This window comes from Ursus maritimus, unplaced genomic scaffold (assembly GCF_017311325.1).
Source record: "Ursus maritimus isolate PB19 unplaced genomic scaffold, ASM1731132v1 scaffold_22, whole genome shotgun sequence".
In the NCBI taxonomy this organism is placed as follows: Eukaryota; Metazoa; Chordata; class Mammalia; order Carnivora; family Ursidae; genus Ursus; species Ursus maritimus.
The window spans coordinates 3,643,168-3,666,779 of NW_024424675.1; the positions used below are offsets into that span (position 1 = coordinate 3,643,168).

At 40.9% G+C, this 23,612-nt stretch overlaps 1 protein-coding gene across 1 annotated transcript in view; it reads right to left on the reverse strand.

Annotated features, from left to right (window-relative positions):
• KIZ (kizuna centrosomal protein) overlaps positions 1-21,907 on the reverse strand; it is a 126,341-nt gene extending 104,434 nt beyond the window's left edge. Inside the window, exons 1-4 of the mRNA XM_040637899.1 lie at positions 21,684-21,907; positions 13,154-13,216; positions 9,441-9,603; positions 1,102-1,197 (exon numbers count right to left, since the gene is read on the reverse strand). Of these exons, the coding sequence (XP_040493833.1) occupies positions 1,102-1,197; positions 9,441-9,603; positions 13,154-13,216; positions 21,684-21,772 (411 nt within the window). The 5' untranslated portion in view covers positions 21,773-21,907. The remainder of the gene's footprint in view (positions 1-1,101; positions 1,198-9,440; positions 9,604-13,153; positions 13,217-21,683) is intronic.
• Positions 21,908-23,612: the final 1,705 nt, after the last annotated feature.

The window sequence follows — 23,612 nt, forward strand, 5'->3', positions numbered from 1 at the left end:
AAAAGGAAAACTAAAACCTTCCTCCTACTATAAAAACAAAATAGTGTGGCCTCTGTTTCTTTTCTGATAAGAGTCTTAAATACCAAACAGTTAACTGCATAATAACATTTACTGGCAGCCAGGCAGCCTGCTTAGCAGATATATAAAGCAGGTAAAAGGAGAAAAAGTTAATTTCTTGGCTGAATGATTCCATCGGTAGCTATAGGGCAAACCTGAAAGTCTTTTAGTAAAGTAGCAGTTGGTTCTTCTATCAATCTGTAGCACACATACTCTTCCAAGGAAAGCATTAAATATGAAAATCATATCCCGTTATCATCTGTTTCCAGCTTTCAGCCCAGTAAGCTTTTCTTAATGAATGCTGCAGCCTAAGGAACAAGCACGCTGTTGGCTTCTCTGAATAATGGAGTGATGCTACCATTTTTGCTTATTACAATATCGACTGGCTGAGGGGGTTTCACACATAGTCACAAGTGACTACTCTTGCCAGCATGCTCCAAGTTATTACAAGATGTTTTTAGACATTTCATCTAAAAGAGCTTTACTGCTTTTAGTGAAGAAAACATCTATGGTCTTGAACAGAATCATTTATATGGAGATAGGCTGCAGGATTAGAAGCCTGTATTACGCCAGATACATAGCAGAATTTATTTAAGTATTCCTTGCCAGTCTTTTTGTCTGTTGCTTAGATATGCAATCTTTTCTTTCCACTTCCTCTGTGAAAAGGTTAAAATGTACAAAATTATATATACAAAGAAGAGAAGCAAAAGGCCACATTTTGTTTATCTTTTACTTAAAATATTTCTGGAACTAAGAAAAAAAAAAGCGGCTACAAAGCATTATTTAGACAAACATAATTTCACCTGCTAACGACACTAAGGTTTTCTTGGGAATCTGTCTCTTTTAAACCTGCCTTGACGGCCTTTCAGCACATTTAACTGAATTAGACATTAAAGCATACTCTATAAGGAAAAGTCTTTAAATAATACTTAAGAGTTAATCAAAAAGATCTTTGTAATAAGATGATTTTATTTAAAACATTATTGCAAAAGAGGAATACTCCAGAAATCCTCTGTCAACAGGTTTATAATTTTAATCCATTACCTTTCCTCTGTCTTCGTCTTTCAGTTTGCCTCTTGCTCCCAGGCTCTCTTTCGACAGTAGCTCCACCTTCTTCTTCATTTGAGCCTCATATTTGTTCTAAACATAAACAAAGTTTTGATTTTGTGGTCGCTCTTATGACAACCAGCACCTGCCTGTATTTTTCAGTCTTTAGAGAATAAAAAGAACACTGAAGTAGAAAGTAAAAGCTGATGTTGCCAAGAAATTCAACTTATCTTAGAAAATAGATGATTTCACAAATAAAATGTCAAAAGCTGAGTTCTATAAAATGCTATATGTTTTTAAATAAGATTTGATAGGTTCTCATTGTCTGTCATCAACATAGGGAATAAAACCTTGGCATATTAAGCTCTCAGGAAAATCTAGTTACTTTATTATGAAACCAACACACTGGACAGTGTTTACTCTGAAAACTTTTGTCCTAAAGGAAAAGAAATCAATCCTACTGACTTCTTATCTGTATGATATCTACATTAGTATCATGGTCCTACTAGTCACAGCAACACAGTATATTATTTGTTAGATCATCTACTTGAAATGAATTCCATTTTCTATGAATAAAAATATAGTAGACATCAGTGATCAGCACCATAGAAATGAAGTTTGCTCCGGCAGTAGTAACTACATAAAGATGTCTGCTTCATTATCACACTATAATTGATGAAAGTGATTCCATCATAAAATGACTTTTTCTTAAAAGCAAGGCATAAAAGGTGCTTTGATTCAGTGTTAGTAATTAAAGCCTTAAGAAATTCACTGATGGTGGTCCATCACAGATAAGTATCAGAACATTTTCTAAATTAGGCTGTGATGCACTGCAATTAGAAATAAACCTATGAGAGAAAAAAAAAGAAATACGCCTATGTGATAATCAAATTAGAAAACTGTTTCCTTAATTCTCAGTCTGAATATGAAATTGGCCTCAGTTTGTTTTGACATACCAAAAAAACTGATCAAAATTTATTTGCTTCCCTCAAAATATCTCAAATTATATGCTTTCCCATTTTTAATAACAGTTAAGCAGGGAATTTTTTTCTCTCTCGGAATATTAACATGATAGATGACAGCAATGATCTAAAGAGATTCCTAATTAAATAAAAGTTTTGTAAGGCCAGTAAACATGATAAACCAAGAAAAGATAAAGAAATACGGCAATTAAGATAATACAATTTACATCTCTCTATTCTATATCTACCCTTTGGACTCAGAGATATTTACTTTTAACCCCAAGAGCTTTCAAAAGGCATACATTACAGAGTCTAAGGGAAAGTATCCTTAAAAAGGGACGGGGGAGGGGGGTGAATTATAAAATAAACATCAAGCTTTATTAAATAATTAGAGGTTAAACAAAAATTCTTCATTCCTGTGGCTGCAAATATTTTCTTAGGTTCTTTGAGATCAGTTACAAACATGCAACAGGCATTGTACCTGATTTCCTCATTATGGAGGGATCATTTCAGAGCCACATCTTCCAAAGGCAGAATACTTTCTCATGGAAACATGTGTTTTGTTTAATTCAATTTGCTGCAGCAAAAACTGATAACTGCGTTAGGGCTTTATAAAGAACAGTAAGGAAAGTCTCTTCACTAATCCAATTTAGACTGTTCTCAGTGCATCCAAAAAATTTACGGAATTTACTAATTTCTAAATTAGTGATGTAAATAAAAACCGAACAATGTATTTGAAATCAAAAGTTGCTGTGCATGAGAGACTATGGACTCTGAGAAACAAACTGAGGGCTTCAGAGGGGTGGGGGGTGGGGGAATGGAATAGGCTGGTGATGGGTAGTAAGGAGGGCATGTATTGCGTGGTGCACTGGGTGTTATACGCAACTAATGAATCATCGAAAGTTACATCAAAAAAATAAAAATTAAAATTAAAAATTAAAAAAAAATAAGGTTGGACTCTTTCAAGCCAAAAAAAAAAAAAGTTGCTGTGATAAATGGATAATTGATACAAACTATAACTCTACATCCTCTAGGACCACAGACTTGCACCTACAAATGCTCTTTTTCTTGCCTTTTATTTATACATAGCATAGGACATTTGGTTACTACTCATCAAATCCATCTTCTGAACACTGGAGAGCAAGGGTTTTCAACCCCCACCTCCTATTCTATCTGCATACAAACAAAGGGTTGTATTATGTTTAAAAGTTTTTGAAGTTTGGAAAACTGTATAGATGAATCTTTCCAAAGCTTCCACAGCTACCAATGTCTGATGAGACAGCAGAGCACGCGTCCTAGTTTTCCAGCCATCAGTCTTTCGTGTTTCATTTCCCATTTCCTCTCTGATCAGGTCCCATTATATTTCCACGATACATAGGGCTTGTATTGCATCCTTTCTGTCTTGTGCTGACTCAGGTCCCTGTTCCCTCCCTTGTGTGGCCTAGATTCCTCACTGTCAGATTTGCTGCTTTGGGGGCCGAAGTTCGCATGTCCTGGTAGCATCTCCAGTCCACAGCCTCTCTAAGGACAGTCCCCTCTTCCCCCAACTCCCCTAGGGAAATTTCTTTTAATAAACCCAAGAGCACAGAATCAATCCATCAGGTAACTTGTTCTGTCTGTTATCATCTTGCTTCACAGCGCTGGGCTGGATGCTGCCCACTACATTTAGGAGGATTTTTCTATTCACTTCCTTACTGTGCACAAACGATTTCATCTCAGCTCAACAGATGAAATCTGTTGGTGGTGGTCTGGGGTGGTGGGAAGAGGAGATGAAGGTCCTGGCGGGTCTTTCAGGTCTCTAGGATATCTCTCCATGCTCATGACATGGATCATTTTCCATTCTTTCCTTCTTCTGTATCCCCACTTCCATTCCTTCAGTTTCCCCTCATCACATTAGCACTTGCCTGAAAGTACCACCACTACTTTTTATTTAAACAGGCTTCCTTTTTTCAGTGGTCTTTGGGATTATATAAATATTTGCAGTTACAGAACTGAACAGACATTTAAAATCTACTGGCCCAGACTCTTCACATTGGAGTTGAAAAAATGGGTACAGAGAGTTACACAAACTGTCTGATTTGACCCTCAGGACTGCGATTCACAATCTTTTGTTTTCTCTTCTATTTTTTCCAGTGTCTGGGTTTCCTCTTAAATGCTGAGTTTTTACAAAAAGGTATGGAGGAACACTTACCTATATGCAATTAATGCATATTAACAAGTAAGGCACTCTGGCTGATAAAAAATAAAAATAGGATAAGCTACAGACTGTCTTCCAGGAGCCTGAAGGTCATGCCTTGTCCACAGTGGCTGTCACAATGCTCAGTAGGAAGTGAATGAGAGGTCAAAGATTTGTTCTCTTCAAATTTTATCCCCAGTGGGCATACATCACCTAAGAACTGAATTTTTAACAAGAATCACATCTTTAAATAGTGACATTATATCTTTAGAGTGCCTCTGCCATTAAACAGAAATGCTCCTGGGAAGGTATAACACAGGATAGAACCAATACCACATTAGCTCTCCCATAGTTGCTCATGGTTCATAAGAGAGAACGATGAAAAATATGGAAGAATCAACTTTCAGTCAGAGGGGGAGGGAGGGAGTCTCAATGCCTACTGAGTGCTTCGAGTCTAGGGAGGTGTTCCTCAAAGCTAACTGAGTGCTTATTATGTGCCACATTCAGGGTCAGATACTGACAGCACTGAAATAAGATGAGGAGCCCACAGTGAGGTGGGAAAATGTAAACAATGACAATCCCACAAAGGAAGTACTTACAGAGATAATTATGGCACAGACCTAAGGCAGGACAGAGGGAAAGAGGCCTTCTACTTAAAGAAGATAGGAGATAATGTGGTGCTTTCAAGGAAATACAGGTTCTGCATGTTTAAAATTCAGTGGGTGCGTGTGAGTACATGTGTAAGAGAGAGAGAATGCGCACATGTGTGGGAAATAAAGATGGAGAGGGACGGTGGGAAGATATGGGGATGAGGGAATATTGCATGAGATGGGGGTACAGAGGAGACGCGTGGGGAGAGGGAGTGAGCAGAGATAGGAGGAAGAGAAAAGGAGGTGGAGGGGGGCACGCGGGGAAGAGAAAATGTGCACATGTCTGTGTATTTGTGTGAGAGGGACAGCGAGAAGGAACGTGTGTGTGTGTGTGTGTGTGTGTGTGTGTGTGTGTGTGTGTGTGTGTTAGGGGTCATAAGGTTGAGCTGTGGAGTGGTATGCAGGCAGAGAGTAGCATCTGGGCTTTATCCTAGAAGGCTGAGCAAGCACTCAAGGCTTTCAGGCAGATGAGAGACATAACCAGGTGATGATTCTCCTCAACTGAGGACCCCCCTTGAGTGCCCTGACATGCCAGCTTTATGCCTGGCACTTGAATAGGGGAGGCTGAAACAGAGCTGGCAATACTCCACACATGTCCCTGGGACCCTTTTGGGTGCTCCTAAGTCCTAGCATCTCTGTCTCTGTGCCTAAGGAGCTCACAATTATTTCCCCTCACCTGATTCTCTTCCCCATCAGTCCTCAATCAGTGATGCTCAGGAGCCATGTATGCATATTCCAAATGCTCTGAACCCACTCACCAGGGTTTCCCTGTGGGGTTAAGTTCCAGATGCCGACTATGGTAGTTGGCTCAGTGGTACACCCTGTTCCAGCCACCTGTCCTTCCCTGTCTCATCTGCCTGCCTGCCTACACACCCTCCCTGCACTTCCCAAATAAACCACTTACATTTGAATCCTTGTCTCAGGGTCCACTTCAGGAGAACCCAACTTGAGATAAGGGCAAAGGATACCCAAGGAAAACTGCTCTAAGGACCAACTGGGGCTCTTCTACAAAAGCACTAATGCAGGGAGCGGGGGCTGGAGGGGGGACAGAAAGAGGGAGAGAAGGATACAATCCTCACAACACTACTAATATTTACATACTTGAACAGAGTTTAGTCAGGCTCTTTATCTGACAAGCATAGCCACAACACTGTATTTTCAAATCTACATGACAGATCAATAGTCTTTAAAAGCCCTGAATATGATCACAGGCCCCCAAATAAAATAGTATAATTCATAAAATCTGTTGAAAGGGTATTTTGTTAGCCTTTATCCCATTTAAAAAGATCTTAACATTATAGTCCTACAAAGTGGAGAGAAATGCATTTAATATAATCTGGGCCAAATGACCACTTCTTGCACGTTGCTTCACTCTGTTTCACTTTCTGGAACTCTACCAGTTATTAATTCATTTGCATTAACTATATTCTATTCAAGGGGAAATATCCCTGGCACTTTGGGGTGTGTCGGCAATACGCCCCATCAGAACACCTCTCTCCTAAGACTTACACACGGTCAGCCAGCAGAGGAGGTAAAGATCTGATACCTGAGTGGGAAGGGATTAAGAAGAGACAAGTTGTTCTAGCCTTCCTAAGACCACCACTGGACACCAGGACAAAAAGAAGAGGCAGAAAGGCAGGAGAACACAGCAGGGACAAACATTTCCTTCTCTGAAACTCTGCTTACACACAGTTTGCTGAGGTAAGTGGTGTCACTGGCTGGAGTTTCAAATATCACTGCCTGGTTTCACAGATACATTTCAAGTATTCAGCTTTGGGTTCAGGGTGACTCCCAATGTACAGTTCTCCACGGAACTCACATCTTTCCCAATTGTAGCTACATGGTCTGCTCTTCTATGCCGTCACAGATTGTTTTCACAAGGCATTCCTTACCCAAGACTCAACTGCTTTCAATATAAAAATATTTACAAAGGATCATTCCCCCTTTCAAATCCCTCCCTCTCACATTTGGCTACATCGTGAAATCAACAACTAAATAAAGCATCAATGTGAAAATAAAAGGAAAATTTCTATTATTTCTTTTTTTCTAGTGGGAAGGCAAAATTCCCTGCTTTGTCTACCACTTTTATTTTCTCTGTGAAATTTCTGAACAGCAAAGAGATTTACATTGTTGATATTAACAACTGCTTTTTCTTTTTTAAATTATGTTCAGTTAGCCATCTAAATTAGGCATCAAACTCAACCTCACTTAGTTCAGACCACCTGACATCACAATTCATGAGCCTCCTGATGGGATGCAATATGTAACCTCAGCTATGACTATTTAACTAAATAAAATTAACAAAGTTAAGAACTCAGTCCTCAGTGTCACAAGCCACATTTTAAGTGCTCAGCAGCCATGTCTGTCTAGTGGCTACTGTATTAGACAGCAACAGTACAGACAGTGAACATTTTTATCACTAGAGAAAGTTCTATTATGCAGTGCTGGTCTAATCCAAATTTTCAGTTAAATGATACCTCAAAGAAATAACCAGTCAAATTCAGATCATTCTACAGGCAATTAGACTACCTTCTTCAAAAAGCCAGTGTCATGAAAAAAAAAAAAAAAGGAAGAATGGTAGGAGACTAGATTTACAGACCAAAAAAGACACAACCAAATGTAATGTGCAAACCCTACTTGGTCTGGAAAAATAAAGAGAATCTTGGAGGGAACTGGGGAAATTTAAATATTGGGTGGATAGTAAATGACATTACTAATTTTCTTAGGTGTGATAAAGGTAGTATGATTATGTAGGAGACTTTCCTTGTTCTTAGGAGATCCACACTCAAGTATTTAGGGGAGAAATGTCATGGTGTCCACAGCATACTTTCAATGGCTCAGGAAAATATGTGTATACATACACACACACACACACAAAGCGAATATGGTAAAATATTTACAACTATTGCATCTGGGTAGAGAGTATATGAGTTTTCCTAGTCCACTCAGGCAGCTATAACAAAACACTACTGACTGGGTGACTTATAAACATCAGAAATGTATTGCTCACGGTTCTGCTGGAGGCTAGAAAGTCCAAGATCAAGGTGCCAGTGTGGTCACCTTCTGGTGAGGGCCCTCTTCCTCATTCAGAGCCACCGCCTTCTCACTGCATCTTCCCATGGTAGAAGGGGCTAGGGAGCTCTCTGGAGCTTCTCTTAGAAGGCATCCTATGTCATCCACCTTCATGACACAAGCAACTCTCAAAGGCCCCAGCTACAAGTACCATCACATTTGGGGGTTAGGACTTTGAGATATGAATTTCAGGAGGACACAAACATTCAGACCACTGAATGAATGTTCATTATAATAATTCTTTTCATTTTTGTGCATACTTGAAATAAAGGCTCAGTGGGGGAAACTCCTAGAGAAAAAAAAAAAGAAAGGGAGGTACTGAAGCCAACCTCTCCTGTAACCAGCATGCAGTTGTGTTAACTTGAGCAACAGCCCTTGGCCAGCACAAATCGTGAGGAAAAAGGGCCTAGCCCTCCACACCTGGTATAATGTGTGGAGCTGAAGGTTGCCCAGCACCTTAGGGGAGTGGGGTCTCAGAATCAAAGAAGGCTACGGAGAGCAGTTGCTCTGGGTCACACAGCTGAGGAGCATAAAGGTGAACTCGATGGGGCCAGTTCTACCCTCAGTCTCTCCTCAACATACTGCCTGACCAGAACAGAGGAGCCTAGATGCCAGAAAAAAGAACCCTTTAAAGAAGGAGGTAGTCCCCAAAAAGAATGAAATCTTGCCATCTGCAATGACATGGATGGAGCTAGAGTATATTACGCTAAGTGAAATAAGTCAGATAAAGAAAGACAAATACTATATGATTTCACTCAAATGTAGAATTTAACGAACAAAACAGATGAACATATAGGGGGTGGGGGGAGAAGAGAGAGGGCAACAAACCGTAAGAGGCTCTTAATGACAGAGAAGAAACTGATGGTTGAGAGAGGGAGGTGGGTGGGGGATGGGCTAGATGGGTGATGGGCATTAAGTAGGGCACCTGTTGTGATGAGCACTGGGTGTTGTATATAAGTGATGAATCACTGAATTCTACTCCTGAAACCAATATTGCACTGTATGTTCACTAACTAGAATTTAAATAAAAATTTTAAATTAGTTAAATTAGTTAACTTGATTAATGAAAAAACATCAATAAAAAAAAATAAAGAAGGAGGTAGTCTCTAGAAGAATCCCTAATGCTGCCCAAATTCAATCATGAGGCCAACAAATACCATGTGCCAGGTCTGTGCCAGGTGGTGGCTAGTGCCCGTGCCTGTTACAAGTTAATTATTTGTGTAGTATAACAACATACAGATATTCCATTAATTCCTCAACTAAAACAGAAATCTGAGAAAATGCAATTTCAAGTTCCCCAATCAAAATTTGGACACATAGTACTCCACAGAAAAATGGGCAGTTAATCTTATGGATGAACAACTGAACATTAGTGACCACCACTGATCTGACACGTATTGCTATTACTTCCTTCTAATTTTGGCAAAAGAGATGGAGAAAGAGAGAGAGAGAAATAAGTACAAAACAAGATGTTACCTTCAGTTCTTGAAGCTTCTCTGTATTTGTGGTAAAATGTCCAACATGAGCTTGGACATTCTCAAACCGCTTTAAAAATTCTTGGTTTCGAGTATGAGCCTTCTTTTCTGATTCAGATATTTCCTTCAGGTATTTCTTTAGTTTAACATACTTCAGCTTAACTCTAGAAAAATAAAAGCAGATTTTTAAACAATACAGTTAGACTCTGACAAATCAAAGGAGGAGAATTTTCTTTAACAAAATTGTTAATGAGACAATGTATTCGGAGATATTTTACCCAAACACTGAAAGCTAAGGGCAGAATGTACATGCATTTTTAGAGAGAAGAAATTAATGCAACATCACTGAGTATCACACCCAGGCATAACTCTCCTGAGAAATGTATACAAGACTACATTATAACATTCATACAATAAAGATTTATATGGATTTCTTTCTCAAAATTAAATGTGATTTCAAGAGCGGTGTCTATGTGGCATGATCGGATGAATAGCCCATTAGCATTCTTTTTATGACAGACCATTTCAAAACTACCGCTTAGATGGAAACAGACTCAAACTATAAACCATAATCCATAAATATTAAGAAATTCCAAAATTTAAAATACCCCAAACACTCTCATTTAATTAATATTAAAATTTTAATTAGGAACTGTAACAATATATTTTAAAAATATTTTATGATAATATATGGGCTGTAATTCAACTTGAATTGTGAAAAAACCTTTAGAGACTCTCATCCAAAGTGTAAAATAAAAGGCACACTACTCTTCCCACAGAACCAACGCTGCTCACTCTAGCTCTTTCTTCTTCACAACTTTTACATGATAAGAATACCTGGTATGAAGCATTTCTACTGTTAGTTCAATATGATAATTCACCATTCTTTTTTATTAAGTTTTTTATTTTAATCCCAGTATAGTTAACTTACAGTGTTGTATTAGTTTCAGGTATATAATATAGTGACTCAACAATTCTATATATTACTCAGTGCTCACAATTTTTCAACATTCTCCTATCGAGCAAAACCAAGTTGAAAATTACAAAGATGTTCACCCTCAAAAACAGATTTGCAAAGATGCTGGAGATGTTAAAAATTAATCAGTAATAGACCTTAAACTTCTAAGCCTAGGTCAAAAGTTTTCAAGAAATTCTTTATCGTGCTAATAATTCTGTGCTTTGACTTTGGATGGCCGTCCGCATTTTTTCTTCTGAACAAAAACTTAAGACTTTTACTGCTGCCCACGTCTGCCACTTGCAACGCAAGCGACAGTAACAGAGGTGGAACATAAAGCACTGTCCTTCACAGGCAGCACTTGGTGAAGCTGCTGGTGGTGGCCAGTGTCCAAGTGGAGTGGGTACAACAGTAACCATGCCTTTTCCACCCAAAGTCTAGTTTCATTCCTGCCCCCGCATTACCCTTCAATGCTGACCACAGAAGTCACCCACCCAGCCATGCAGTCATTCATGGATTCAGCACTGTGAATAGGAAAGCCACTCAGCTAGTCAACGGGGAAAACAAAAAATTAGATAAGTCCAATACAGTGTGATAAATGCTAAGGGGGAAACTGCCAGGGACTCTTACAGACTGGGCAACCTGACCTAGTTGAAGGGGTCAGGAACGCCTTCCCAGTGGAAATGAATTTTTAGCTTAGACATGATGAAGGATGGGTAAGAGTTAACCCAAAACTGGGGAAAGCCAGGGTGAGAAGATGAGGGGAAACACTCAAGCAGGGGAAATAGCATGTTGGAAAGCTCAAAGGCAATAGTTAAGAACAACAGTAAAACTGGTCAAAGCAGTAACAAATAATATATTATTGCCTCTTACACTGGGTCAAACACTGCTTTAAGGCTCTGTTAAGCTCTCATAACCACCATTATCCTCATGTGACAGATGAAGAAATGGAGGTACAGAGTGTTGAAGGACTTGTCCCAGCATCACATGACTAAGAGCTGGTGGGACTCAGACTGAATGGAAGCACCTGGCAACAAAGCCCACCTGCTTACTCGATACTACAAAATTCCTGTCGTGTTTCAGACACTGAAAGATTCTGTCTAACATGTAATTGGAGGCTGGTAAGAGAGGGTGATGATGAAGATTACCCAGGGGCAGGTAACAGAGGGTCTGGTAAGCTGTTGTGCCAGATACTCTGCAGGCCCTCCTCACACCCTCCTGGACCAGCGCTTCCTCTGCCAGCCATGGCTGCAGCCACCTGGTAGCACCTGTCTCAGCTGCATCTGGTATCTTGCTTTCCCAGAGCTACTCCTCTGAGTTCGCAACATGGATACAAGAAAGAGTTAATGCCTCCTGGGGCAGCCCTGCCCTATGCAAGGTTACCAGCAGGTAAATGGCTCCCCTTCCTTCCTTGAGTGGACACTTGTGAGGAGCAGGGAGGCGGGCTACATGGCTCCTCTGAAGGTCTGGAAGGATGGAGTCCCAGGTGCCCAAGCAGTGACCGGCTCCTACTTAATTCTTCCCAGCTCTGCTCGCCAGTTTTATGTGACCACTTCCTAAAATAAACTATCATCTACACACAAACCCTTGTCTTGGGCTCTGCCTTCTGGGGTGGTGGGGACAAGATTGAAATAGCCATGTTAGACAGTTTGGATTTTTATCCTGTCAGGCAGTCAAAGAAAGTGTATTTTTAGCAAATCACTCCCTCTGTCTTCCAGGTAGTGAGAGGCTAAGTAAGAGAGGGGAATAAACTCGGCAAACTGATAGCTTGGTAAAGGTCCCCAGGAAGCCAGGAATAGGCTGCAAGAGAGGTCTCCACCCCTTCGGCCACTCCCTTAGCTGTGTGCTACAAAAATGGCAGCTGCAACGATGCTCTCAGACTTGGGCCCACTTCTGAGGCCATGGCATCCACAACACTGCTATTTCTTCCACCATCTCACTGGCTTTTTGTCTCTTCTAGAAATACTGGGGACATATCGCTGTCCACCGTGACTGGTATCCTTGGAGGTACCCTGAATCCTAAAACCATATGAGGAAACAAATGGACCTGGTGGGTGGTTTGGTTTTAAAATTTTCTCTCACTTCTGAATGACATATTTTCATTTCTCACTCGTAGTATGAGGTAACTAAATAAAAAAATTAATGCTATCATAGCCAGAAATCTTTCATATGAATAACCTTGGCAGTAATACCACACATTTGGCTTAAGGATGAAGTTCAGTTTCCATAAAATAGAATTAAAAATATTAAAAGTTGGCTCTTCATATTAGAATAACCCAGAAAGGATAATATGTATTTTATCCATTGCTCATAATAATTTTCACAGGCATTGTCAAATATCCGTGAACAAATGAGACATCATGTAACCCTGTCTTCAACAGTTGGTTGAAAGGCCAGCTACAGTCATTATGCCTTAATCATTACGCAGGCTCAGTGTGTTTAAACTGTGATAAAAAAGATAAGACTAAATGCATCTTATTCTTCAGCTATATAAGCCACAGAGATTCCTGAAATACCACAAATATCAAATAGTGAAAATAAAACAATTTTTATCTTACACAAATTTTAACGAAATTTATTCCTACATTTTATAGTGATTATATTAAATTTCAGTGTTTACTGGAAATGATTACACATTAGATATAAGAGAACAGTAAAAGTACTGCAATTACGGTATCTGTAACATACATTAGGGTTACATTTTTATTGACTAACACACACCACCTGGTTTAAAAAGTGTTACCACTGTCACATCTTACCTGTATACATCAGATTGATTATATTCATAAAGTTTCTTTTCCAGCTCCAGTCTCTTTTTTTCACTACAATATAGAAAGAAAATGTTTTATGAATAAGTTACACTGATAAGTAATAGGCAGTTGGATTTAGAACATGATCTCCTTTGAAATTACACCTTTGTGAGAATGTGTCTCTGGTCTTTCTAAGAAGCAGAAAATGCCAGTTGTTTGAAACTCAAGACACAAAAATATTTGGCAGTTACTATGGAAATCTAAAAAGCAAAATGATACCAGTATGAAGCAAAAAGAATAAATTTTCAAAGTAAATGGGAGAAAGGCACTAAAAAAAGACTGGAAAGCAGATTCATTCATTCAACAAGTACTTCTTGAGTGCCATGATGAACCAGGTCCTGTTCCAGGCCTGAATACTATCATGGTGAACAAGGCAGCTGACACTCTAGAGGGAAGGACAGACAATAAACAAGATAAATACGTAAAATATACTATGGCCAGATTTTTCTGAGATAGTGGCATTTGAGCGATGGGGGTTCTACCAGGTCAAGACAACATACTTCCACAAATGCACCTTGGACTGAAGACTGGTGGCTTGCTCTGCTCCCAGCCAGACAAGTGTGGGCAGAGCCAAGTCTGTGAAAAGTACACCTAGCTCCATTCACTTTTAATGAACACCAAGTCCCCAAACACTATTACTTCAAATTTGGAGGAGTTTCTTTTTATAACTTTGTGACATCACCATGATTTGTCACTGACTGCTACTCTCTGGAGCTACTCCCAGTAAAGACTTAGCTGGTGAGTGCTGGCAGTAAGCTAGAGGACAAAGCTTACCCTGCACATCTGTACACCCAAGCCTGGTAAGAGGTAAGGGAAACTGAGCAGCAGCGGAGGTAATGACAGTCAAAACCAAGGTGTTAGGGGGTAAAACTGTTGAATGGGACTAGCCATCCCAGTCCCAGAAAGAGCCCTTGGGGGGTTTGACCACAGGGGGATTAACCACGGGGGTTCTACTCCACCACCAAAGTACTAGCTTCAACTGAAGCCAAATTGCTAATCTAAATTAACATTAACGAAAGGCCAAAAGAAAAATCACATAATGTCTGCAAGAAAAATGCCAGGGGAGAAAAAAAAACCTGTGATTCAAAGACAAGGAGTCCAGCAGAAGGTAACCTTCAGTGGCCTGCTGAGGGAAAGGGGCTGAACTCATGTTCCATCTGGGAGCTCTTAATTATTAGTTTGTTTTTCTTCAGATATGTTTTCCTTAAAAAAAAAAAATCCCAAAAGTTATTCTGTTAGCTACATTAGAAGTTAAGTAAATTTCTTAGCTTAGCATAATCTAGAATGGAAACTGCCATTTATTTTTTTTATTATATTAAGTTAGTCACCATACAGTACATCCCTAGTTTTTGATGTAAAGTTCCATGATTCATTACTTGCGTATAACACCCAGTGCACCATGCAATACGTGTCCTCCTTACTACCCATCACCAGCCTATCCCAGTCCACCACTCCCCGCCCCTCTGAAGCCCTCAGTTTGTTTCCCAGTCTCTCATGGTTCATCCCCCCTTCTGTTTACCTTTAACCAAATTCTTTTAATGGGAAAATGGGGTCCAAAATCCAAACACCAAATCTTAGCTTGGGGAACACAAGGTCTATTCTTTAGTTAGGGTGTGCCTATGTTTAAAAAGGAAAAAAGATTCCAACGGAAAAAAAAAAATCATAGAGACGCCATTTTTTGTAAGTAGTAGCATCACACACATCTTTACTTTGTCATTAGTGAGAGTGAACTTATGTTTGTGTATGGTGTAAAAAAATGGTCCAGTTTCATTCTTCTGCATGTGGCTGTCCAATTTTCCCAACACCATTTTTTGAAGAGACTGTCTTTTTTCCATTGGATATTCTTTCCTGCTTTGTCGATGATTAGTTAGCCATAGAGTTGAGCGTCCATTTCTGGGTTTTCTATTCTGTTCCATTGATCTATTTGTCTGTTTTTGTGCCAGTACCATGCTGTCTTGGTGACTGCAGCTTTGTAATATAGCTTTAAGCCTAGAGTTATGACGCCACTAGCTTTGGTTTTCTTTTTCAACATTCCTCTGGCTATTTAGGGTCTTTTCTGGTTTCATACAAATTTTAGTATTATTTGTTCCAGCTCTGTGAAAAAAGTTGATGGTATTTTGATAGGGGTTGCATTGGACGTGAAGATTGCTCTGGGTAGCATAGACATTTTAACAATATTTGTTCTTCCAATCCATGTGCATGGAATGTATTTCCATTCCTTTGTGTCTTCCTCAACTTCTTTCATAAGTGTTCTATAGTTTTCAGAGCACAGGGCCTTTAACTCTTTGGTTAGGTTTATTCCTAGATATCTTACGGTTCTTGGTGCAATTGCAAATGGGATCGATTCCTTAATTTCGCTTTCTTCTGTCTCATAGTTAATGTATAGAAATGCAACTGGTTTCAGTGCATTGATTTTATATCCTGCCACTTTGCTGAATTCCTGTATGAGGTTCTTACCCCACACACAAAAATAAACTCAAAATGGATGAAAGACCTAAATGTGAGACAGGAATCCATCAAAATCCTAGAGGTGAACACAGCCAGAAACCTCTTTGACCTTGGTCACAGCAACTTCTTGCTAGACACATCTCCAAAGGCAAGGAAAACAAAAGCAAAAATGAACTCCTGGTACTTCATCAAGATAAAAAGCTTTGGCACAGCAAAGGAAATAGTCAACAAAACCAAAAGACAACCTACAGAATGGGAGAAGATATTTGCAAATATCTTGTCAGATAAAGGGCTAGTATCCAAGATCTATAAAGAACTTATATCAAACTCAACACCCAAAAAACAAAAAGTCCAGTCAAGAAATGGGCAGAAGACATGACCAGATATCTCTCCAAAGAAGACATACAAATGGCCAACAGACACATGGAAAAAAGCTCAACATCACTCGGTATCAGGGAAATACAAATCAAAACCACAGTGAGATGCCACCTCACACTGGTCAGAATGGCTAAAATTAACAACTCAGGAAACAACAGATGTTGCCGAGGATGTGGAGAAAGCCTCTTACACTACTGGTGGGAATGCAGACTGCTACAGCCACTCTGGAAAACAGTATGGAGGTTGCTCAAAAAGTTAAAAATAGAGCTACCCTAATACCTAACAACTGTGCCACTATGTATTCATCCAAAGGATACAAACATAGTGATTCAAAGGGGCACCTGCACCCCAAAATTTATAGCAGCAATGTCCACAATAGCTAAACTATGGAAAGAGCCCAGATGTCCATCAACAGATGAATGGATAAAGAAGATATGGTACACACATACGGACACACACACACACACACACACACACACACTGGACTATTACTCAGCCATCAAGAAGAATGAAATCTTGCCATTTGCAATGTTGTAGATGGAACTAGAGGTTTTTATGCTAACTGAAATACGTCAGTCAGAGAAATACAAATACTGTATGATTTCACTCATCTGTGAAATTTAAGAAACAATAGAAGAACATAGGAGAAGGGAATGAAAAATAAAATAATATTAAAACGGACAGGGAGGCAAACCATAAGAGACTCTTAACTATAGGAACAAGCTGAGGGTTGCTGGAGGGGTGGTGGGTGGGAGGATGGGGCAACTGGGTGATGGACATTAAGGAGAGCATGTGATGTAATGAGTACTGGGTGTTATAAGCAACTGATGAATCACTGAACTCTACCTCTGAAACTAATAATACACTGCATGTTAATTACTTGAATTTAAATAAAGTAAAATTTAAAAAAATAAGAGTGAACTTAGAAGTGAAGGAAATATGGCATAATTGCTTCCATGTTAGAAATTTTTATTAGTCACTTTTGCCTCTTCTAAGATTTCATGATTAATAGGATACTTAGTTCATGAAGAATGAATGGCTGGACAGTGAGCTGTCATTAAATTACAAAGACAGGGGCGCCTGAGTGGCTCAGTCATTAAGTGTCTGCCTTCGGCTCAGGGCATGATCCCGGAGTTCTGGGATCGAGCCCCACGTCAGGCTCTTCCGCTGGGAGCCTGCTTCTTTCTCTCCCACTCCCCCTGCTTGTGTTCCCTCTCTCGCTGGCTGTCTCTCTCTCTGTTAAATAAATAAATAAAAATCTTAAAAAAATAAAAATAATAAATTACAAAGACAGAAAGACCCTTAGGTGAATCTATGACCTATTGCCCCAGTATCATGCTTCACTTTTGTGCTATTCCTGCCAAGAAAGTGCTATCAGAGTCTGGTCATGAGGAACCATTAGATGGACCCAGCTTGAGTATCACCCTCTAGAATGAAAGTTGTACTCTATGAAACTGTCAGGAACACAGGACAGAGAATGACTACGGAATAGCTCCAGACTCGGGGAGACTGAAAAGACATGGCAAATGGTACACAGATGGGATCCTGGACCAGAAAAGAAAAAAGACAGTCTTAGGACACTTGGCAAAATGGGTAGGTGATGAAATTTGATTGGAGTCTGTGGAATTTATCAATCAGTATTGATTTCCTCACTGGGGGAATTCCAGGGTGCATCCATGTCAGGAAGCATCCTTGTTTTTGGAAACAGACACTTGAATTTTTAGGAATAATGGGGCACCGTATCTGTAGTTCTCAAATGGTTCAGAAAAGACTAATGATTTTAGACAGATGGGAAGACAGACAAAAAAACCCACAAAAAATATAATGAAATGTTAAGAGTTGCAGAATCTGGGGGCACCTGGGTGGCTCAGTGAGTTAAGCATCTGCCTTCGGTTCAGGTCATGATCCTGGAATTGAGCCCCGCATCAAGCTCCCTGCTCAGTGAGGAGTCTGCTTCTCCCTCTCCCTCTGTGTGCTCTCTCTCTCTTTCTCAAATCAATCAATCAATCAATCAATCTTAAAAAAAAAGAGTTGGGGAATCTGGGTGAGGGGAATACTAGAAGTCTTTGTCCTATACTTGCAACTTTTCTGTAAGCTTGAATTTAATTCAAAATAATTTTTTATTTCACCTATGATCTCTGGTGAAAAAGGTCTTTTTAGGAATCCATCACCTCCTGTGTAGCAGGTTCTTTTTAATCATGAACATAGAACTTCTTCATTCCTGCTCTGTCTTCAGTAGATACACACCTGCCAGTCACACTTATCTGTTATGACACTTCATATGGTGAAAAACCACAAACCCCCCTTGGCCTTCCACTGTGGACAACATGATGCTAATCTCATTAACTCTTCAACACAGGCCCTTTTCCCAACCTCCTTATCCACACTGCAGAGCTTCTGAATGCTGTCTTTCCTTTCTGTTTTAAATTTAAGACTTAAAACAAGATATTTACCCCCAATAAAAAGCCAGAGAAAGGCTTATGGGAAGGATTATCTTGCAACCCCTACATACTAAATCTTTGTTTCAGAATCTCTGAAACACCCAGCCCTGGGATATATACCCATAGTTCATGGTTTCCATCACCTGCACCCCTCACCTGGACCATTCAAAGGTTTACACAGATGGGTGTTCCTTAAGAGTGTAGCCACATGCTTTGCTTTTCTCCTTTTAAGCCACTTATTATTCTGTTTTTGTCTCAATACCAACTTCAGTTTTACTTAACTAGTATCTCAGAATCAATTTCTGGACTATTATGATATCTCACTCTGAATCAATACTGGCATTGAAAAAACTGGGGCTGGTTAATGGGCCTTTTAAAGGGATGTTTTTATATAATTGTAAGAGTCAATTCCACTCACATGTTTCTACCATGCTTGTGGCACTACACACTCCATAACGAGTCACTCCAGCAGGCTATTTAAGATTCTATGATTGATTTCACCAGAGTGCAGAGAAAACACCATACGCAAAGAGGAAAAAATTAAGAATGTACAAGTACATCTATGTGTGTCTACAGCTGAAACAATCTGGGCTAGAAATACACCACTTACAAGGGAAAGGCCCCGTTATTAGACCAGCTATATTAGACCAGCAATAAGCCAGCTCTAAGAAGGCCAGGCAAGGGCAGATTGCTTTTATTTCCCACCCCCAGGAAATCTCTGGACTGATAAAACAGCTGTGATGACCCAGAGACGCAGCCTTTAAAATGACTCTGAAGTTTTGGAGTCCTTGTGGTCACTGAGATTGGTTAAAAAACAACACTAAACAAAACGATAAAGCAGGTACATTCAAACACTCAAACAGGATACAAACAATGATATTCATTACTTGTTGCTTTGCAAAACTACAGCTTTCAACTTCTTTCGTTTGAAGCTCATTACTCTACTAGAGAAGAAACAAATCTGTGGCTTTACCATACATATAATTCAGTGCTCCTCATTTCTGGTGAAGAACCAAGGTTCAGAGAAGCGGAACAACCTGCTTAAAGTCACACAACTGTTTGTAGAGCAGAACCCAAGCATCCAAAGTTATTTGCCTCTGTACTTACTATGCATTAGTTATGGAATTTAAAAATGAAAAATAAGGATTGCCTGGGTGGCTCAGTCGGTTAAGCATCCGACTCTTGATCTCAGCTCAGGTCATGATCTCAGGGTAGTGAGATGGAGCCCTATGTCAGGCTCTTCACTCAATGGGGAGCCTGCTTGGGATTCTCTCTCTCCCTCTCCCTCTGCCCTTCCCCCCTTCTCTCTAAAAAATATTTAATAAAATGAAAAAGATGAACACACACAGCAACAGATTTGTATCAACTTGATTTTTTTAAAAAAACTCCAAGTACAAAACCAAGAATAGGCTATTAAGTTTGACCTGAATTCTTTATATAATTTCAACAGCCTCATCTTGCTTAACAGTTAAAACATTAAGTGTTAAACATAAAGTGAGTACTAATCATTACACAGTTATTATACCATAAGGACTATAAACAGCCAAGTGTTCCTAGCATAGGAAGCAAAAATGATAACTCATGATGAACTTAGTTCAAAAAGAATGCCATTTGAACCAGTAACATTTTAAAATCAGAACATGGGCTAAGAGATATAAATACCTAAAGGCCTGGGGGTAACTAAGCTACTCTTCTAACAGAACAGAGTCAAAAGCACCTCAGGCATGCTGATGTACAGAGCAGTGTCTTGTCTTTTAATTATAAGGTATGTGCAGAAACTTAATACTGTCTTAGAAATACCATACTGTTCACTCTCCCTGGTTGACTGGAAAATCATCATGATTTAGCAACAACGTGTGGCAACAGTGTTGTATACAAGACATTTGTAACTCCTGGACCCTGGCTGGTTGGCTTTGGGATTTCTGCCTTTTACTTAACAAACATTTGTCAAGCCCCTCCTCCCCTAAGGTACTCTAGTACCAGCTGAAGATCTAGCTAAATATGGTTCCTGTCCTCCCCGAATTCTCCCTCTAAGCAGGAAGTAAGTCACTTAAGCTATTTATCTATACTGCTATAAAAATAGAGATCACCTAAGTTAGAGAATAGTTTGATCAATACTTGATATAGGGAGGGCACTGCAGGAAGTGATTTTTTTAAAAGCTGGAGGTGAGGAGGTCCGTGGAGTGGGTGAGTGGCAGTATGTCAGAAAGAAAATAGGATACAGAAAAGGATTAAGGGGTAAAATATGGTGAGGACAATTAAGGAGGCCTGTTGTGGATGCTCTATAAATACTGACAAGAATTAAATCTAGGATAAGATGAACATAATTCCTCTTCATAAACACTTCTGCCTTTACCTTACATGTAATTATTGTTGTCAGTTTAGAATTGTCACACACAAAGCTCTCCTCTTCACTGAAATGATTTTGTAACTTTTAACATTCATTAAACGCTTTGTTTATCAAGAGATCCAAATATCTATTTCCTTTCTTGTCAACTAATGAGATTTCCAACTGCAATTAATTTAGCAGCTAAATATTAGTTCCAAAAACTTATCTTTTACGTGGTTATTTATAGCAAATTGCTTTATAATTTTCTCTCTTTGCTCTTAGATCTAGCTGTTATCAGTGGCTCTCATCTTTCATGTCTTAATCAAAGTATCATGAACCCTCCGGAAGCTGGACTTCTGTAAATTTCATCTCTTTGCTGAAAATCTGGTCAGCCCTCGTTCCCCTCCGCAAAAATGTCTCCTGCATTTAAATAGGGCATATGTTATACACACACACACACACACACACACACACACACACGCACGCACTCCCGCCTGCGTTCTCGGACCTGTCATCATTGATGCAGTGCAGCTGTCAGGGTGGAATGACAATTTGAAGAGAGACAGGGGAGGAGGCGTGTAGAAGGGAGTAGAGAAATTCACAAGGCGTGACTGAGAGTGACAGGCAGGAGAACTCCCACTCTCACTTCTGGGCAAATTCAGTGATGCGGCCGGATCTTCCGGCAGGAAACCTCCAATAAGGGCGATGGGGCATGGTATTTGGTAAACTTTGTCCTCCAGGCCCCACCGGGAGCTTAGGGGGCGTCCCGAGCGGACCCGGGTCCAAGGGAAAACGGCGGGGGGAGTGGCAAGGAACCGGAGTTAGGGCACCGGCTAACCCTCGGCCGGGCTCACTCCCCGCCCCCGCCCCGGGTAGGCCATACCTGTCCCGCAGCCGGCGCTGGAGGTGGCCCAGCCTCTCGTAGTAGTCGGGACTCGCCAGAGCCGCTGACGAGGTGGAGGCCGGACGCATGCCGCCGCCGCCGCGATCGTTCTGCACCGTCAAGGGGCGACCACCGCGGGAGGCGGGGGGGGGTTGTCCGAGGCGACGGCCCCACCATGCACCGCGGGTAAACAGTGCGCCAGCCGCCGTGCAGGGGGCGGGGCCGAGGCCCTGCTGGGGCGGGGTGGAGGCGGGAACACCGTGGGGGGGCGGGACAGACGCCGCGGAGGGGCGGGACGTAGGCGGGGTGTATTGTGAGGCGGTGCAGACCGACTCCAAGAGGGCGGGCGGATTTTTCGCGCTGGTGGCAGTGCAGCAGGCCTTGTGGACACGGTTCCCCGGCCTCCGCCCCTAGTCTGGCGTCTCCCTTTCCCCTCACCCTTCAGAATTTTCACGGGAGAGACCCTGGCCCTCCCCGAGGCAAGCAGCCCCACCGAAAGCCAAGTCGGAAGCCGGTCCTGATTACTCCCCCCACCTCGGTGGAGGCTGGGGGAGTGGGGGGAGCGCGCTGGGCGGGAGCAATTCACTTGATCATATTTGCCTTTAGCATCAAACTACATTATTTTTCCAAGGTTCATTGTGTCCTTTCTCCTACCACTTCTCCCTCCCTTCTTCCAGGATTTCTGAGTGCCGGCACTGTGCTAAACTTGTTTTCCTACCACACTTACAAGCAAAACAAAACACCACAAAAAAGACAAAACCCAAAACAGTAAGCAACTGCGCTCAGCCCTGACATTAGAACAACCCCTTGCTTTAAAGTCTGTGCTGACCCAAGGATGCGGTTAAGGCTGCAGGTGACTTTACTGGTTGGTGAAGAGGGAAAAGTTGCTAACTAGTTACTTATGAAGCAGACATTTGTGCAGACGTGGCTCGGTGGGCAAACGCCCTGCAGAATTCTTCAGCAGGCACTCTGGAGCCAGACCGCCTGGGCTCAAGCCCCCTGCCCAGCTGTGTGACTACAGGCAGATCACCCTCTTGATGCCCAGACTTCCTCTTGTAAAAGGGAAGGCTGTTAGTGCAGGACCCACCTATGCCATTGTTATAATAACTAATTAATGTGTGTAATGTTTATAAGAGGGCCCAGCACATAGTAAGCATCTGTTTTTATCATCATCATCATCATCGTCATCATCATCACCTTGGAGAATAAGCTTCCTGAAGAAAAACATATTCCAAAACCCAAAGAGCAGAAGAAAAGGAACTACAGTATAGAGTTTCTTTAGTCTCGTATTCTTTTTTCTTTTTTTAAGATTTTATTTATTTATTTGACACAGAGAGAGACAGCCAGCGAGAGAGAAGGAACACAAGCGGGGGGAGTGGGAGAGGAAGAAGCAGGCTCCCAGTGGAGGAGCCTGACACCGGCTCGATCCAAGCTCGGCCCAGAACGCCGGGATAATGCCCTGAGCGGAAGGCAAACACTTAACAACTGAGCCACCCAGGTGTCCTGAGTCTCTTATTCTTCACTTAGTTTCTTTTCTCAGCCATTAATTTCACTTATTCTCTTGGGCAAAGTGTGACTTAAGGTAGTAAATTGATCATTAGCGAGACAGATGGACCACTTAAAGGTGGGCAATATAGAATTATGATGTTACTCAGCCTGCTTTTCATATTTGCCAGGCGCAGGGCAAGAGTACTTGGAGGCCTTAGTGCTATCTGTTGAAGTATTAAACAATTATAACTCATGATGACAAGTTGTAGATGAACTATGTTCTCTCCTCCCACCTTGACCAATGTGTCTTCATAAGAACCAGGAAAGCCGCAGGGGAATTTAGTTCTGCGATTCCTTCCCCTACTTACCCTCTTATTTGTCACATCCGGCTTAGTCCTGCACTGTGAGGAGCTTCCTACACGGGTAGGGATATGTGTATTC